Source organism: Anastrepha ludens, chromosome 4 (assembly GCF_028408465.1).
Source record: "Anastrepha ludens isolate Willacy chromosome 4, idAnaLude1.1, whole genome shotgun sequence".
In the NCBI taxonomy this organism is placed as follows: Eukaryota; Metazoa; Arthropoda; class Insecta; order Diptera; family Tephritidae; genus Anastrepha; species Anastrepha ludens.
The window spans coordinates 103,226,496-103,243,399 of record NC_071500.1 but is presented as its reverse complement, the minus strand read 5'-3'; the positions used below and the strand labels follow the sequence as shown (position 1 = coordinate 103,243,399).

General features: G+C 41.7%; 3 protein-coding genes across 3 annotated transcripts; 2 read left to right on the top strand and 1 right to left on the bottom strand.

Moving 5' to 3' along the window:
• Positions 1-2,724: 2,724 nt before the first annotated feature.
• Positions 2,725-3,438, bottom strand: LOC128862160 (collagen alpha-1(X) chain-like). Its single transcript, XM_054100629.1, has 2 exons — positions 3,363-3,438; positions 2,725-3,300 (listed from the first exon to the last, which is right to left on the bottom strand). The coding sequence occupies exons 1-2, from the start codon at positions 3,388-3,390 to the stop codon at positions 2,738-2,740; spliced, it is 591 nt and encodes a 196-aa protein (XP_053956604.1). The 5' UTR covers positions 3,391-3,438; the 3' UTR covers positions 2,725-2,737.
• Positions 3,439-3,932: 494 nt separating this feature from the next.
• On the top strand, positions 3,933-4,498 carry LOC128861927 (collagen alpha-1(X) chain). The gene is made up of 2 exons (XM_054100303.1): positions 3,933-3,960; positions 4,053-4,498. The coding sequence occupies exons 1-2, from the start codon at positions 3,933-3,935 to the stop codon at positions 4,496-4,498; spliced, it is 474 nt and encodes a 157-aa protein (XP_053956278.1).
• Positions 4,499-13,618: 9,120 nt separating this feature from the next.
• LOC128861926 (uncharacterized) lies at positions 13,619-14,741 on the top strand. Its single transcript, XM_054100302.1, has 2 exons — positions 13,619-13,649; positions 13,748-14,741. Exons 1-2 carry the CDS (start codon positions 13,619-13,621, stop codon positions 14,707-14,709), a joined length of 993 nt encoding a protein of 330 aa, XP_053956277.1. The 3' UTR covers positions 14,710-14,741.
• The last annotated feature ends 2,163 nt before the right edge of the window (positions 14,742-16,904 follow it).

The following is a 16,904-nucleotide window of genomic DNA, read 5'->3' as shown; positions in this document are numbered from 1 at the left end:
CACCTTATCCAGCATGTCAAATGCAGCGCATCCCTTGGATATACGGTTACGTATGTCAGCTGCTGACCCGCCGGTTTTGGAGATAATGCTCCCCAGGTAGCAGAATTCATCTACATCTTCCAGGGGTGTGCCGACAATCTGAAGAGCTTGCGATTCGCTGGTGTTGATGCGCATAACTTTAGTTTCGCGATATTGATTTTTAGTCCAGTTTGTGCCGCGTGAAGTTTTGCTGATATGTGCGAACATTTATGCGACAGCAGACATATGTCGTCAGCATAGTCTAAATCCTCCAGGTGGCCACATATACCCCAGGATATGCCTCTGTTAGTCGCACAGGATTGCCGCATTACTAAATCCAGAACTAGATTGAAAGGCAGCGGAGATAGTACGCAACCCTGCCTCACACCGGTTTGCACCTCGCCCCAGTACTTAGAACGTTTTCGTGTTTGACGCGACAGCAAGCGCCCCCTTACAGCTTGCAGGCGAGCGCTTTCCAGATAGCTTCGTGCTTAAGAGTATCGAAAGCTTTCTCGAAGTCGATGAAACATAAATAAAGAGGCGTCCGCCACTCTACTGACTGCTCTGCGATTACTCGCAAGGTGTTAACATCAACGTACGCGCAATGTGGGCGAAAGCCGGCTTTCTCCTTGCGTAATCCCTGCATCAATGAGTTGGATAGCCTTTTGTGAATTATGTGAGCTATAACTTTATTTATCATACTTAACAGCGTGATCCCTCTCCAATTTTTGCACTAGGATAAGTTACCCTTCTTCGGGAGAAGAGTGACGATTCCTTCCTTCTTTCAACTGGTTATGGTTACGGCGAAAAACCAAAATTCAATTTGTCTCTATGGTTATGGTTATACCTACGGAACTATGGCATGCCACCTCTAATCGACTACAGTGTTGCCCATATGTTAGTTGGATCAGCAAATTTATGACATTATGGTTATAGCACCTCTACTTTTGGCTTTTGGTACCGCATCGAATTCGATTCAATTCTCGTAAGGGTACAAGTATTTCTTCTAATTCAATTTGAAATATTTTTTATAAGTGAGCAAATTTCATACATTGAAAACATTTGTATATTTCTGTGGACATGTGTGTGTGACATGTACATTTTTCAATGAAATCAAGATAACTCAGTAAGAGCTTGAGATGTTAGAACAATAGCGTTTAAATCCTATGAGGTTTACTCGACCTGAACAACATCTGTGGTCGTCCTGTAACAGAAAAACCAGGTAGTAAAAGAAGGTATGGAGACAACTCTTTTTTAATCAAAATGTTAGAAACATCTCAAAGGTGCCGTCATACCAATGCTATGTGGGCCACGCTCCCACTAATACTATAACAATCCTCCCACCTTGGCTAAAATCTACCCTCGGAGTACAAAAGTATAACATCTGGGTAGAGCCGTGTTTATGTCCGAAGACACAACAGGCACCGGCGACCAAGTTCCTGTCCTGCTGGCTTAGGAAGACTATACGAATTACTCCCACTGAGTTTGTGAGTGGTTCTAAAGTCGCAATAGTCTTATACCTACCTACTAAAGTCTTGTTTTCTGTGCGATATTTTAGTGAGTGTTTCATTCAAATGTCGTTGCCGGCGGTTCGTTATAATACGTCCGCCTTCACTGCCTTGCGTTCCCAACCAATATCACGGAGTTGCGTCTTGATTTTAGGAGCGAATGTTTTTGCTGCTTCTTCAGCGAATTCTCCTTAATGGCCTCTATCGACTCAAAGCGGCGTCCGCGGAGTGACAATTTAAGTTTTGGAAAAGAAAAAGTCACAGGGGGTAAAATCCGATGAATACGGTGGTTGTTCGATGGTGTTTGTCGAGTTTTTGGTCAATAAAGCGTTCACAATATGAACTTTGTGAGACCGTGCGTTATGATGGTGCAAGATCCTCCCATATGCAAAATTTACAACCAGTTACCATCCAAAATACACCAGTTATTTATGTGGACCAACCATTCAATAATAGCAAACCCACTCAGTACGAGTGAGTTTTCCTGCAGTGCATCTCCATAGTCAATTGATGGATCAAGCCTTTGAGAACAGAGCCGTTCGACAGGCGAGCGTCGCTGAGGACGAGAGGTATTGGATCGCGCAGTAAAGAAAATAAATACGTTGAACATTATAAAAACTAAGGTTTTATTTAACATAAGAAAATTTTTTCGTATAATAAAATCAAAAATAATTATAAACAAACGGCTATCACTGCTAATGTTGAAATGCCTGAGTGGATTCCTTATTGCACGGATTTCACTTCCACTTGACGAAGTTATGCCGTCATCTTCCATCTTACCATATCAAAAGTAATATTCGTCAGAATTGTCACTATTTAACGTATCATCTCTAGATCGCCTAGCCCTCGTGCGTAGGTTTAAATATAAAATATATTATATAAAATGACTATTGGTTCCTTTGGATAATGGCCCCTAATGTCTTTTTGTTCAAAGACTCGTGAATATCTTGCTATACCTATGCGTATCTTACCGCTCAGAATGATAGACGTCGCGAGCGTTGCAGCTACGAACTAATTTGGGCGGCTTTATGCCGACACGCATCCGGAACGTTAAAACGGCTTGGGCGCCTGACACTCGTCCCCAAAGGGGTAGCTCTACAGTAATTACTTACCCGTAATATAATATTTGACCGAAACCGAAAATTTAAGCAACAAACCCGTTAGAGTCAAAATCATTTTATTCAATATATTTCGTACACTTCACTACCCTCCTATTCAGGTATATCATATTCAAAATCGGCAACATTATAATTAGCATGACGCGATGCTGGCGACGCATTAGCTCCTGGTAACCCTCTTGGTCCGGGTGCACCTTGTGGACCACGTGGACCTCTTGGGCCAGGAAGACCAGTAAAACCGCGCGGTCCACGACGACCACTCTCCCCAACCGGACCACGTACACCATTACGACCATCGTTGCCACGTTGACCAGGCCTGCCTACAAGGCCCATATCACCAGGATCGCCTGGTGGACCCTTCTCACCCGGATCGCCGTCGGCACCAGTTTGACCAGTAGGACCTTGCAAGCCAGGAGGACCGGGAGGGCAATTGCAGCCATTCGAACCGAAACCAAAATTAAAACCACCAAAGAGTTGACGGGGCATGGCATAGAGTAACGGTTGATGGTTTGTAAGCGCGGTAAAGTTCTCAAATGGGTTCCTATAGAACGTTTGGATGGTGTTGGTGGAGGTGATGAACGGTGACTGCACCGATGACTGCAACGGCGCCTGCAGCGGTTCCATAGCATGGCTGTAGCGCCAAAAACTAAGATATACTGGAAAAAATAGGATATACAATATAAATATCGAAATGTTTTGAAGGACGTGCTTGGCTTACCTAAAAAATTTATTGCAGCACTCCGCATTGTTGCCGTGGAAATGTGAGCACGAACGTATTTATGTTGGCTTTTATACTTCGTGCCAGCGTCAGAGAAAATTCTATAGAAAAAATAATTTAGTGAAGAAAATAAAAATCAATTAGAAGTAATGAGTTAATGTGAAGTTTTTCTTGCTCGTAAAAAAATTAATAGCTTAATCAAATGTAAGCATTGGCAGTGCTTTAAAATTCTTCCACTTACCAGCAGCTGCCATTAAAATTAGGGTGATTTAATTTTGTGTGTCATTAAATGTCAATAAGCACCGTTTTGGAAGCCTATCGCAAAGAAATATCTTCGAAGAAATAAAATTAGTATTGAAAGTTTAATACTTGATTCAATTTATTAGAGCAGTTAATACTTTTACTCGAAACAAAATTGTCAAAGGGAGAAAACTTCGAGAATAGTTAATTTTTAAAGCTATAAAATAAATCCAATGAAATACCAGGTTCTAGTTGCTATTCTAATACAAGTGGACATTTTTCTATAAATAGTCATGCATCGCCGCGGCCACAAACAGAACGCCCGGTACCATGACGCTGGCAATACTTTTGCTAACCTGTAAGTTTACAAAAGAAAAGACGCAGTATTTAATTCGTTTTTCAGTTATCAACTTCACTAATTCGTTATTTTTCTTTCACACCTCTTTTCAGCTCTACTCACATTCACACACATCCTTGCCACTCCCGATGAACGTGATGGCCGCGCTCTGTTTATGCGCACACGCAATAACTTTCCCAGTTATCCCACACCTCAATGCATTTGTATACCCGGCGCTCGCGGTAGTACTGGGGAGCCGGGTACAGCTGGCGTGAAGGGACCACGTGGTGAAACAGGCTTAAAAGGTCCAAAGGGGCCACAAGGTCCCAACGGGCCACCTGGACTGCAAGGTGCTAACGGACGTGATGGTCCTACCGGTGCGCCCGGTTCGCCGGGGCCAGCTGGTCGACGTGGTTTCCCCGGTGGACGTGGTTTACCCGGCCCGATAGGACCGCCTGGCTTGCCTGGACCACAGGGAGCCCAGGGTGATCCTGGGGTAGTAATTTCTGCAACAACAGCTGCGTCTACAACCAACAGTTCGTCCACGAGACGATATTAATGAGACTAACTTAACAGCAATGCACGAAAGGAAAATGAGATTTTAATTAAAATATATAAAATAAATGGAAAATTATTCGCTTAAAAAATTTTGTTTTTTTTCTTTTTATTTAAATAACTCGGAGTAGGATTCATTGTGGCCAGCTTTAATTAAAATTTTAGCTGAATTTGTGGTGTAAAAACAGCGAGTATATCCTCGTTTAGGTATTTGGCAGAACTGCTCCTCCAGTTTGTGGGGTGCGTCTTGATATTGTTCCACAAATAAAGTCACGCGAAAGTCAGAGAAGCAGAAGGGAACTTCTAAAGCTAATAAAGCCTCAAATCTTGAATTTTCTAGATGTCCTTTGCAGATATTGCACCTTAGTTAGCAATGCGTTGAGACTTGGAATTACTTGGAGTACTTTCTGCAGCAGCTGTCTGAAGAGTGAGATGGAATCGTCTCAGCACCTTCTTTTCAGCTGTCTTGCTCGCGCTGGGTTGAGATTTGTACATCTTGGCTCTCACTTCTTTGCTATACCTGCGGATATCTGCGGCTCACTCACCTGATAAATCGCATCAGTAGTAGGAAGCGGTCCGCCGTAGCCGAATGGGTTGGTGCGTGATTACCATTCAGAATTCACAGAGAGGTCGTTGGTTCGAATCTCGGTGAAAGCAAAATTAATAAAAACATTTTTCTAATAGCGGTCGCCCCTCGGCAGGCAATGGCAAACCTCCGAGTGTATTTATGCCATGAAAAAGCTCCTCATAAAAATATCTGCCGTTCGGAGTCGGCTTGAAACTGTAGGTCCCTCCATTTGTGGAACAACATCAAGACGCACACCACAAATAGGAGGAGGAGCTCGGCCAAACACCTAACAGAAGTGTACGCGCCAATTATTTATTTATGTATTAGTAGGAAGCGGTCGACACAATTGTAAGTAGTAGAGCTATCAAACTATCGATAGTTCAGACCATCGATAATTTTCGATAGTTGATGTATAGACTATCGATGCTATGGAATAATAACACAAATCATTATTTTAATCTTACATGCATGTATGTACATATATTAAAAGTATGCATCAACGGTTATAGGCTTCAAGCTTGACCGCCAGTATTTTATAATTAAATCTGTCTTACTGAAAATTTGTTCATACTCAAGACGGGGGTATACAAAAAATGCTTTTGCGAAAATGGACAGCGACTGTAATTAACTTCCCGTCTCTCTATGTGTCCGGCATTTTCTGGAGCAAGGCTTCGAATTTTAGGTTCCGATGTCAAGAGAACAAGTAAAATTCGTTCTCTCAAACTGTAGAATATTTCCAGATTTATCAAGGAAGGTAGGTGAAATGGTTGAAGTGCCGGTCTAGCACTCCTCAAGTACCACTAAAGCGCCGTTTTGATACCAATATGAGGCCTCCAACAGGCAGATATCTACAGCTAGAGTTGTTGATATAGTGGAGGAGATTGATTGGATTTAGGTTGGCGCACTGCCCCAGGCTGTCGAAGAAAGGAACGCCCAGTAACCTTACTCCTCTAGCTGCCAAAGGCGGACATTTACAGGGAAAATGCTCTGCAATCTCTTTCTTTGAAAGATCCCCACAGCTTCTGCAAGGGGGGTTAAATGGTAACCCTAGCTTTTCCGCGTGTGCCAATCGTCTAGTGACCGGTAAAAGTTTGGAAATTTAATGGCGAGGAGTCCAAGGGACTTTCTGAGTCCTTCGTATATCGTATTGGTGCCAAAGGGTTTTCGAAATAGCACATGAAGAAATAGAGCTCTATCTTTTCTGCGCTTTCCTGAGGAATAATTTGTGCAGTTCCCCTTTAACAACAGTCAGGGGGATGCCGATGACCGGGCAGGAGATTCTTGAGGCCAATTCAATCCCCTTCCTCGCAAGCTCATCAGCAATTTCACTTCCCTCTATGTTTCTATATCCTGGAACCCAGATCAGAGAAATGTTACCTGCACACCCAAGAGATTTGATTTCCTCCTTATAGGAGTTTACTAATTTCGTTCTGCACCATGGCGTCGTCAGAGCCTTGATCGCGGCTTGACTATCGGAGAAAATGTTAATATCTCACTCGCTCCCGCGTTCCCTAAGCATTTTGCATGCCTGCAGGATCGCAAAGCCTTAGATTTATCAAAGAATCTGGAAAATTCTCACGGGTCTAATTACTTGCATTCTATCCTATGTTTTTCCTTCTGTTACTTCTCGCTTTTCCTCTTGACTATCTACCCTTTCACTCTCCAGAGCTCTAAATACAATGGGCTTGTTAGCCTGAGTGTTTTAGGAGTTACCAAATCTCTCGGGGCTTCTTGGCTCGAATTTTCAAATTTCAGATTTCAGAACTTTCCGTCACTACACATAACAGATATAAACAAAACTAATACGGTTGTGCAAGGTAAGCAATAACGGCAACAGAGTCAGAATTGCAGAAGGTCTCTGCTAGCCATTCGATACCAAACTCGCTGTCGTATAATTTGTTTCACCTGATACTGAAAAATATTGCGCGAGCCGCAGAACTTAATTGCTCAGGCACTATCTTCTATAAGAGTTGGCGTAAGCCGATGGTATTGACATCACCGACCTTAATAACCGCGCTGTTGGTGCTGCCTTATGCAAACTGGATAAAGAAGCAAAGCGAATGTGTTGGGTGGTCGCGCAGCTTCAACTCGTACGGGACCCAATGTCCTTGCTTTTGGATCATTCCCATCGCTTTTAGACGCTTGCAAACGGTTGATTTATCAACGCCCAATGATTCAGCAAGCTCTTCTTGGGTTTGGCACGAGTCCTCGTTTACCAATTCCCCCAAGACGCTCCTTGTCTTCGGTGGGAAAATCACCACTTTTGAATCGTCGAAACCAGTACTCACATGTTGAAATCGACGGAGTATGGTCTGGGTAGGCCTCCTGCAGCAATTCACGGGCTTGGGCTGTATTTTTTTTTCAAATTGAAGCAGAAAAGCAAAGCTTCCCGCAAATTGCGTTTCGACGGCACGAAAGTTGACATACTCGGAGCACGAAAACACTGCGTTGTTTATACTTCAGCGAAATGACAGATACTGATAAACAAAGCCTAGGGATGAGGCTTTGTCATGAATATATATTCAGTATTGCCAACGCGATAAAGTGATAAATAGCGCCATCTGTGTGTCACCTTTAAAACTAATTCAACCTCCCAATACACTCGAAGGTTTGCCATTGCCTGCCAAGGGAAAAACTTGTTTGTACAATCATGCACGGAGATTCGAACCTATGCACTCCCGAATGGTAGTCACACCCCTTTCGACTACGGCAACCGTCATAATGGCAAGAGTGATGAAAAAACTACACTAATTAATTTATTACGATGGTGTCGATAATCACAAAACTTTGAAATATCATAAAATATCACCCACTATCGATACTATTGGCGATAATTTCACAGCTCTAGTAAGTAGTTATCATTCAACATAACCCCTTCATAACCCCTCTGCCTCACAATGGTATCAGAAGATCAAGGGCAATCATATAACCTAACCTAACCGCATATCTATGGCTCCAACCTGCTTCAAATCATTGACTAAGTTATTATGAAATATACAAAAAATATTTAAATATTTAAAAAAATTACTATTTATTTTTAAATAAATATTTTGTCTTAGTCAGATTTCACTTCCAATAAAAGTAAATTTCTTCTAATCAGTTTTGCAAAAAACATAACACCCGATTGCGTACTTATTAGCTTACATCAGATTGCATCACTTTGCGCTACGGCAGCAATGTTCTCAACAGAAATTTTTTAGTTTTTGGTCTGCCACTGCCTTTTCAATCCTCGACAGAATCAGTTTCTTAAATTTTTTTAACCAACCTTGAATTATCAACTTATTCGGACGATTATTTCCACCAAAAAGAATTTCAATAATTTTAACGCAAGTGTCCATGGTTAAAATAGTGCATCAGTCTACTAGACAAATGTCAAAGATGACGTAGAGAAAAGTTACCGTCCAGGAATTATTCCCTACGCACATCGAGGAATCACTTTGAAAATACCCTTTATTGTATGTATTCAGGAATCCTTCTTCTCCACATCCATTCAGCTACGATATCACATTAAAGTTGTAGACGGAAATATATATATAATACATGTACTGAAAAGTCCAGCACCTAACAAAAAAAACACGGTTTGTTTTTGTTCAAAATTAGATTTATTCATCAACGTAATTTCCATCAGGAACAACACAATCATTCCAGCGACGCTCTAACATTTCAAAACCATTTTTGTAGAACGATTTATCTGTTGTCTCAAAATAAGCCTCAGTTTCAGCTATAACCCCTTCATTCGAGCGAAATCTCTTACCGGCGAGCATTTTTTTTAGGTCTGCGAACAGCCAGTAGGCGCTGGGAGGCAAATCTGGCGAATACGGGGGATATGGGAGCAATTTGAAGTTCAATTCATGTAGTTTTGCCATTATTTTGATTGACTTGTTACGCGGCGTGTTGTCTTATTGAGACAAAATAATGAGCAAACGCCCACTTTCAACAGAGCTTTCTCATAGTCAAATGCGCATGCAATATAAAGCCAATCCGTTATTTTGATATCTTTACCATGTCAGTTAACTCACGCAACTTCACTTTTCGATCATTCAAAACGATTTTGTGAATTTTGTTTTATGTGTTCTGGGGTTACCGCCTCATTTCGACGACCACTGCGTTGTGTATCAGAGGTGCCTCAACGACCACGTTTGAAATCAGCAAACCATAGTTTTATTGTTGTTTCTAATGAAGCAGAGTCCTCGTAACACTTTTCAAGCCATTGCTTTACTTGAATGGTACTTTTTTCCGCAGTGTAAAATTAAAACACGAAATTCTTTTTGATCCAGTGTTTTGAAAATAACAAAAGTAGCGTCACTCTTAGCACAAAAACTCACGAGCTAATGAATAGAATATCGTGCAATTTCAACAGCTATCGTTTTAAAGTTAGTACTAACTGAAAAAGAGATTAATGGAGTAAAACTAGTGTCATCTATTGTATGTATTACGCCCAGGACTTTGCAGTCCATGTTTTACATTAAGATGTGCTTATACCTATGTATGTATATGAAAAGATACATTCATATCTGAAGTTCACTCGAAGATCTCTGTGAATTTCTACCGTTTTTGCTTTTATACTCATAACTCTCTTGCCAGCAGCTTTTTCCAGCTTGTTCATTTGTTGCCATATGTACATTTCATTTTTTATCTATAACAATTTGATAGCTTCTAGTATTGTTTTTTTTTCTCCATCACCTTAACACCGTTCATTAATTATTCATAAGTCAAAGTGATCTTGTTGAAAAGCAGTAGCTGTTACATTACCGTAGTAGTATTCAACTGTGTTGTAGTTGTTTTTTATGTTTTGTTTTGGTAAGAGTTTTTTTCCCTCGCTTTTTAGGGTTAATGCACTTTATGTCACTTACTACCAATCAATTTGTGTTATTGTGTCCCTTGGTTGCAGCTTCTTCTTAAGTGGCGCTTTAACCGCATAGGCGATTTTGGATGTTTTCCAAAATGCGCGCCAGTCGTCTCAACGTCTGGCTACCAAAACAAAAAAAATAAAAAATAAGAAATAAATAAGTGAAGAATTAATGAAAGCCAAAGAAAACACAAAAGGAAAACGGAGATAAATATTCAAATCGATTAACAAAAGCAATGACGTTGCCGTTGAAGGAGGAAGAAAGTTCAGCAGCCAATAAAGCAACGAACTTAAAGAAAGTTATTGAAAGGCTAAAGATCTTTAGAAATATTGCATGGCATTTAAAAAATAGCTGAGTAACTGAGAAATTGTACAAGATTTTGAATATTGTGCGTATATATGTATGTTTGTAATCATTGAAATAACCAGCGGGTAAAAAATGTTTCTTTTTTTATTGTGAAGTGAGCCACACCAACCAACTTCAATGAGTTTGCCAATATTTGGGATTTATTGGATTGGAAATTGTAGCGCATGCAGTGTTTATATCTCTCATATACGTTGGAAGAAAGTCATAATTGAAAACATCACAAATTCGAGTTAAGTTTTCGTTTTACTATGCCTAATAGCATACGCCGATGACGCGGTCCTAATGGTATCGGGACTGTTTCCCTTAGTCATGGCTGAGATTTTGGCTGCACTCAGTCGCTGGGCTGCCAGTTGCGGTGTCAGAATCAACTCTGACAAAACGGATTTACCAGAAAATATAAACCTCCACACTTTAGACTTCCCAAATTAAATTACTATTAATTACTACTTTCTCCCGCTTTCATTGGGAGCTAGGTATCATGGAGTGATACTTGACTCCAAACTCCACTAATAGCTCCACATAGCTCTCCTGCCAATCTATGTTCGAAAAAAAGAAACAGGTCGTGCTTTGAATGTACAAAGTCGTAGTACTGCCAATTTTAACGTATGGATGCCTGGGTTGGTGGAAAGGGCTATGATATCACTAAACTGGGGAGGGTGAATGCATTGGTATCACCGGAGCATGTAAAACTTGTGTGCCCAGTGCTGCCCTGCCGTTTTGCATTTACTTCTCATCAATCTTTACATTATTTCCATCGCAGCTCAAAGTGCAATCAGGAGTTTGACCTCTGGAGGCAATCTCTCAAGAGCCATGGTAGTATTTTTGGCAGCTACACCGTATTTCTCTGAACTTTGGACCTATCACTCTATCCGCAAACCGCAGTTTGAGAGTCGTGCCAGGGCAATCTTTCCAAGTAGGCAGGATTGGAACGAAGGGAAAACTTGCACCGAAGCTTGCACCTCTGTCTTCACTGACGGCTTCAAGATGGAATCGGGAGTTGGAGCAGAGGTTTTCTCTAAATCAGCCACTTTATCTATCTCCTTAAAACTGCCCAACACTGCTAGTGTTTTTCAGGCAGAAGTCTTTGCGATCCTACAGGCATGCAAAATGCTTAGGAAACGTGGGAACGAGAGAGAAATTAACATTTTGTCCGATAGTCAAGCCGCGATCAAGGCTCTGATGACGCAGAACCAACTAGTAAAGGAGGAGATCAAATCTCTTGGGTGTGCAGGTAACATTCCTCTGATCTGAAATTAAATTGCTGGCCTCAAGACCTCCCTCCCCTTACATCGGCATCCCCCTGACTTTTGTTAAAGGGGAACTGCACAACTTATATTATTTCTCTGGAAGGCGCAGAAAAGATGGAGCTCCATTCTTCATGTGCTATTTCGAAAACGCTTTAGCCCTAGTACAATATAGGGAGAATTCTGAAAGCCTTAGGGACTACACGCCATTCAGTTTCTAAACTCGTAGCTGTGTTTACCGGTTATTGGACGATCGGCATACACGCGGAAAAGTTAGATTTACCATTTAACCCCCATTGCAGAAGCTGTGGGGTCCTTTCAGAGATGGGGACTCTTGTCCAGTAAATCTCTGAGTGCTCCTTTCTTCGACAGTCTGGGGCAGTGTGGTAACCTAAATTCCATCAATTTTCTCCATTATATCAACAGCTCTGGCTGGCTGTAGATATCTTTCTGTCGGTGGTCTCATAATGGTATCAAAACGGCGCTTTGTGGTATTTGGGGAGTGCCAGAGCGGTACCTCGACCATTTCGCCTACCTACCTACCTGTGGGCGCGCTACCCTCAAGTGACCCTTTGACATCAGGACAAGCCTGTTGGTTCGTCGAACGCCTCACCCCACGGGAACGTCGCCAAACACTACAACGGTTATTGTTCCTTAGTTCCTTCATCGTCTCTGCTATTGCATCGGTTTTCTTTCTAGCCAGCTTTACAAATCTGGTCTGGCAACGCTAGTTGCTTCTTTCGACCCAGTTTTAAAGACGGAGCAAACTCGAAACGCACATAAACGATACATTGCCTTTATGCCGTGAAGGGAGCTCCTCTCTTAGTATTTGGTTCTTCACAATGTCTGCCAGAAGTGGGCGTCGCCGTTGCTTTGGCCCACGTGCGTTTAGCATTATCCGCACTAAAGCCGACACAGTCACTGATGCTTTTTTTGTCTTATACTCAAGGTGTATTTTAACGGATAACCTCCTGTATATCATTATTCCCTGGCATTTTATTGCTAGCAGTGTTGTGATGCTTTGACTGCACCCTAGTATGGTTACCACCTCTACTTTTTTCCGGCTAGATATGAGAACAGACTCCGTTTTCTGCTTGGTGAGTTAAAGGCCGTTTCACACTTCATGGCTGGTGTAACGATCGCTGTGGTCTGGTTACCTTTTCGTACATGTCGCTTATTCTTCTAGCAGTAATGACTGCTGCGATATTGTCAGTGAGCCCGAGAATGTTGACGCCTTTGGATACATTGAGGCGCAGAACACCATCGGCCATGATATTCCTAAGAAGTGGGCCAAGCACAGAACCTTAGAGAACTGCCACAGATGTGCCAAAGTTAATGATTTACACTTATTTCTATCGTTTGCGTTTTGACATTTTTAGTTTAGTTTAGTTTCTTGTTTCCTACCGAAAATAATTAATAGAGCTAATTGCTTGTGCTGGAGGCAACCGGCAGTTTAAACAAATCCCAATTCTTCAACACAATAGTTAGTCTTTCTTTCTAAGTATTTGCAAATATAAATCATCGAAGTATCACCAACGCGAAAACAGAGGTGTCAATACGTAAAATCAATACGCAGCTATTAGGCAACATTTAAGCAGAGACACTAAAACAAATTTCCATAAATACAGAGAAGAAGTGCAAACGATTTCGCTTTCTTTTGGAAAGAAACAGCAATAAAAAATAAACAATAAGGTAAAAAGATAAGCCGCCGCACGCACAAATAAATCGAGCGTTAAGGTATTCAGCAACTTGAAAGATGCTGAGTGAGAGAATATGTGCACGGTTTTATTTCCTTCAGCCGGCGCGCGCTGCGCAGTAGACGTTGCCTTAAGCTGTCGTTGTCATTGTTGAACAGCGAAATTGATTTTGGTTTTTACTTTCATTTCTTTTCGACAGCTATTGGTACCTTTTTGTGATTATATGTGTATTGATATGTATGTAATTATGCACGTTTGTGTATTGATATATTTGTGTATATACATATGTACATACCTCCATATGCCCAACTATGGTTGGGTATATAAAAGACGATTGCGGCGCGCTGAATTCGCTCATAAAGATCGCGCAAACTGCAGACTAATAAAGTAAAATACGAAATGGGTGTCCGTATCTTCAGTAGCTGTATCGGTGGGTTTTCTCTAAAAATATACAATAATAAAATCGACATTTAAAATTGCATATCTTTATAATTTAACTCCAATTTTCCTATCGATTTTCACTTTCAGCTTTATTAGCGATGTTGTATGTTTGTCTTGGCGTAATCGATGCAGCTGCCATAAATGGTGGAGCACGCAGCGCAGGCGCATTTTTCCCAGCTTCCAAAGCTGAGCACTCACAACTACGCATCGCCCGTCAAAGTTATTCCGACGAAGACGACTCCGAGGAGGATGATGAAGTGCAAGCACAAAATTTAGCGCAAGAACAACAACTGCAACAGCAAATTCCAGATGATTCGCAAGAGGAAAGCGAGGAGGATGGTGATGACGATGGTGATATCGATCGTAGACATCGACGTCGCCGTGAATCCCCTGCCGCAGAGGCTGAAAAAATCGTGCAGTCAGAGGTGCCAACGAAGGAAGTTGAATCTGTGGCTGTACCCGAAGCTGAGCCCTTAGCAGCACCAGCAACCAGTGCGCAAACCGATGCCGTCAAGGAACCTGCACAAAGTGGTGGCGAAGGCAATACACCAATCGTCAATACGCCCGCCGCACCATCACGCAACACTTCAGTGCTTATACTCATACGCGATGCGCTAAAGAAAGTCACCACTTTACCCACAGAGCAAGTGGCCACAAATGCGCTGCAGTATTTCCAGCTCTTCGAGCATTTCATACAGCAAACCATCGAAGAGGTAATCGGTGATGATGATGAGGACGAGGATGAAGCTGCTACTGCTGCTGCTGCTGGGGTCACCAGCCAACCAGATGCTATTTTCACACCCGAAGAGGAAGAGCTTATTGCAGGTGTTGAGGAAATTCTGAAAGAACCTGAACTGGTTACCAAGCTGCCTCAAGAAGTGAAACCAGCTGAGACACAATTAGAGGTAGCGAATCAAAAACCATTAGAAAACGAAATTGCAGTGGGGGAAACGAAACCAGCTCCCGATGCACCCAAACCTGAAGTTGTGCAAGCAGCGAAACCAGCGACCGAACCAGCGCAAGTTGAAACAGCTGCGAACTCCGTTTGATTGAGGCTTATATCACTCTTTGTGTTGAATTAAGTTGGTTGCATTTATTTATTAATTTATTGCTTAGCTTTGTAGGAAAAATATAAGACTATTTATTAAAAAAAAATATAAAAAACGACTACAAAATCTTTAATTCTCGAAATTGCATAAAGAAATCTGGAAACTGAAACACCAAATAATAGCAAAAATTAGGGTAAGACAAGGAGTTAGACACCTCCCAAATCTTAAATGAAGACCTGTAGTGAGCGGTGAAGTTTATGGCCCTTTTCAAACTCCATAGAGACATTTCGTTTTACCGTTGGTTGGTTGGTTGGTTAAAGTGGTGATTCTTCCAGAATCCAACTAGCGCTTCCGCATCATTTTTTTGCCACATCCTCGTTACCAACTTGCATAACGGTTATTTACAGCATGACTATATACAGTCTGTGCGGTTTAAGAACCTTATTAGGTTGTTGACGTCTAAGCCAGCGGTCGGCCCAGGGTTAACATTCTGTCTCTCCATAGGGCAGGGCATTCACAGAGGAAATGGAAGATTGTCTCCTATTTCTCCCGTTGTTTACAACTGTGACGGTATGTATTGTGCTGCCTGTTCTCCGATAGACCAAAAGCCAGTTATGACTGCCGTTAGTCTCCAGGCGTCCCGTCGTTGTATGCTTATTAATGTCGACGATTGCTTGAGGTTGTAAGTAGGCCATAACGTTCTGCTAATTTGGCATTTAGTCTGGGCTTTCCACCTACAATCCGCGATTCGAAGGTATTTTTGGGAAATGGCATTCTTGACTGCACCTAATGGTGTGAATACCGATTCTGCAAGAACATTGTTCATGACAGATGCCCCTCTTGCCAGTTCATCTGCTTTTTCGTTACCTTCAATGTTCCGATGTCCGGGAACCCAGATTAAGGTAACTTTATGGTTTTCTCTCAAGATGATGCGGCTATTCCTGCTTTGTTCTACCACTTTAGATGTGCCTGGATTGCAGCTTGGCTATCCGAAAGAATAGCGATATTGCCCTTAAAAGAGAAATCTCGGATTAGTAGCCTATAGGCTTCCCCAATTGCCAGTACTTCCGCCGTTTTACCTTTAGTTTAAGAAACAAAAGGAGTGCATCATATGCACACATCTACTGATAGTTCCATTTAGCGCTGATTTCGCAAAATTTTGGAAGCGATATACATACATACGTACATAAATAATTGGCGCTTACACCCTTTTCGGGTGATTGGCCGAGCTCCTCCTCCAATTTATGCTGAACGACTTCGTATTTTTAACAAATGGAGAGACCTTTTAATCCGTCTCCGAACGGCAGAGGCAGAGGTTTTTTCTTAGGAGCTCGGAGGTTTGCCTTGCCTTCTGAGGGACGGCCGCTATTAGAAAAAACTTTATTCTATTACTTTGGTGTTTCATGCACGGATATTCGACCCTACTCATTTGTGAATGGTAGACACGCACCAATCCATTCGGCAGCAAAAAAATACTTTTAAACCAATGTTTCAATCTATGCGTTTCAAAATTGGGAGCAGCCATAACAAAGCTTTCTTGCATTTATGGAGGCGAAATTATCAGAAAATTGTTAAATTTTGGGCTCACCCTTATTTTGATACGCTTAGCCCTTGCTTTGAGAAGCTGTCTAGAGTCCAACGTCTTTTATGAATTAAGGCTGCACATCCACAAGGATAGTGAAGAAAAGTTTCCTTACTTTCCTCAAGTTTGCAGCTTTGGTACTACGTGTTAAGTGTGAGTCGAATTTTTATCCAGAAGCTTTCCTTCCTTCCAAAAGCTTTTCCTGAAATCTAGTGAAGGAAGGACATAAACTTATTCTGTATCTCTTCCTAGAAGCTAGTGAAAAATTTACCCATGAAAAACCATAAAGAACTGCTACTGATTCCAGAAACCAAACTCTCCGAGCCTGATAACAGGCTCTGCCCGGAAGTGGAGTTGTATCTCGTATACTTTAGAAATTGATTTCATGATCACATTTCTCGGGTGCGTTGAGCATTACTTACTGGCTCCTATGAGACCTGCAGAAGCTGTGCGTTGGATACTGTTCAGTTCCCTTGACAATACAACGTATTGTCTATCTATCTATATTGTCTGTCTATCGTCTTGACCTTATGACAACTGGGATATACATCCACAGCGCCTTGCTGTTAATAGCCAGTTTCTGCTGAAGATATGAAACATTTATAGTGAGCTA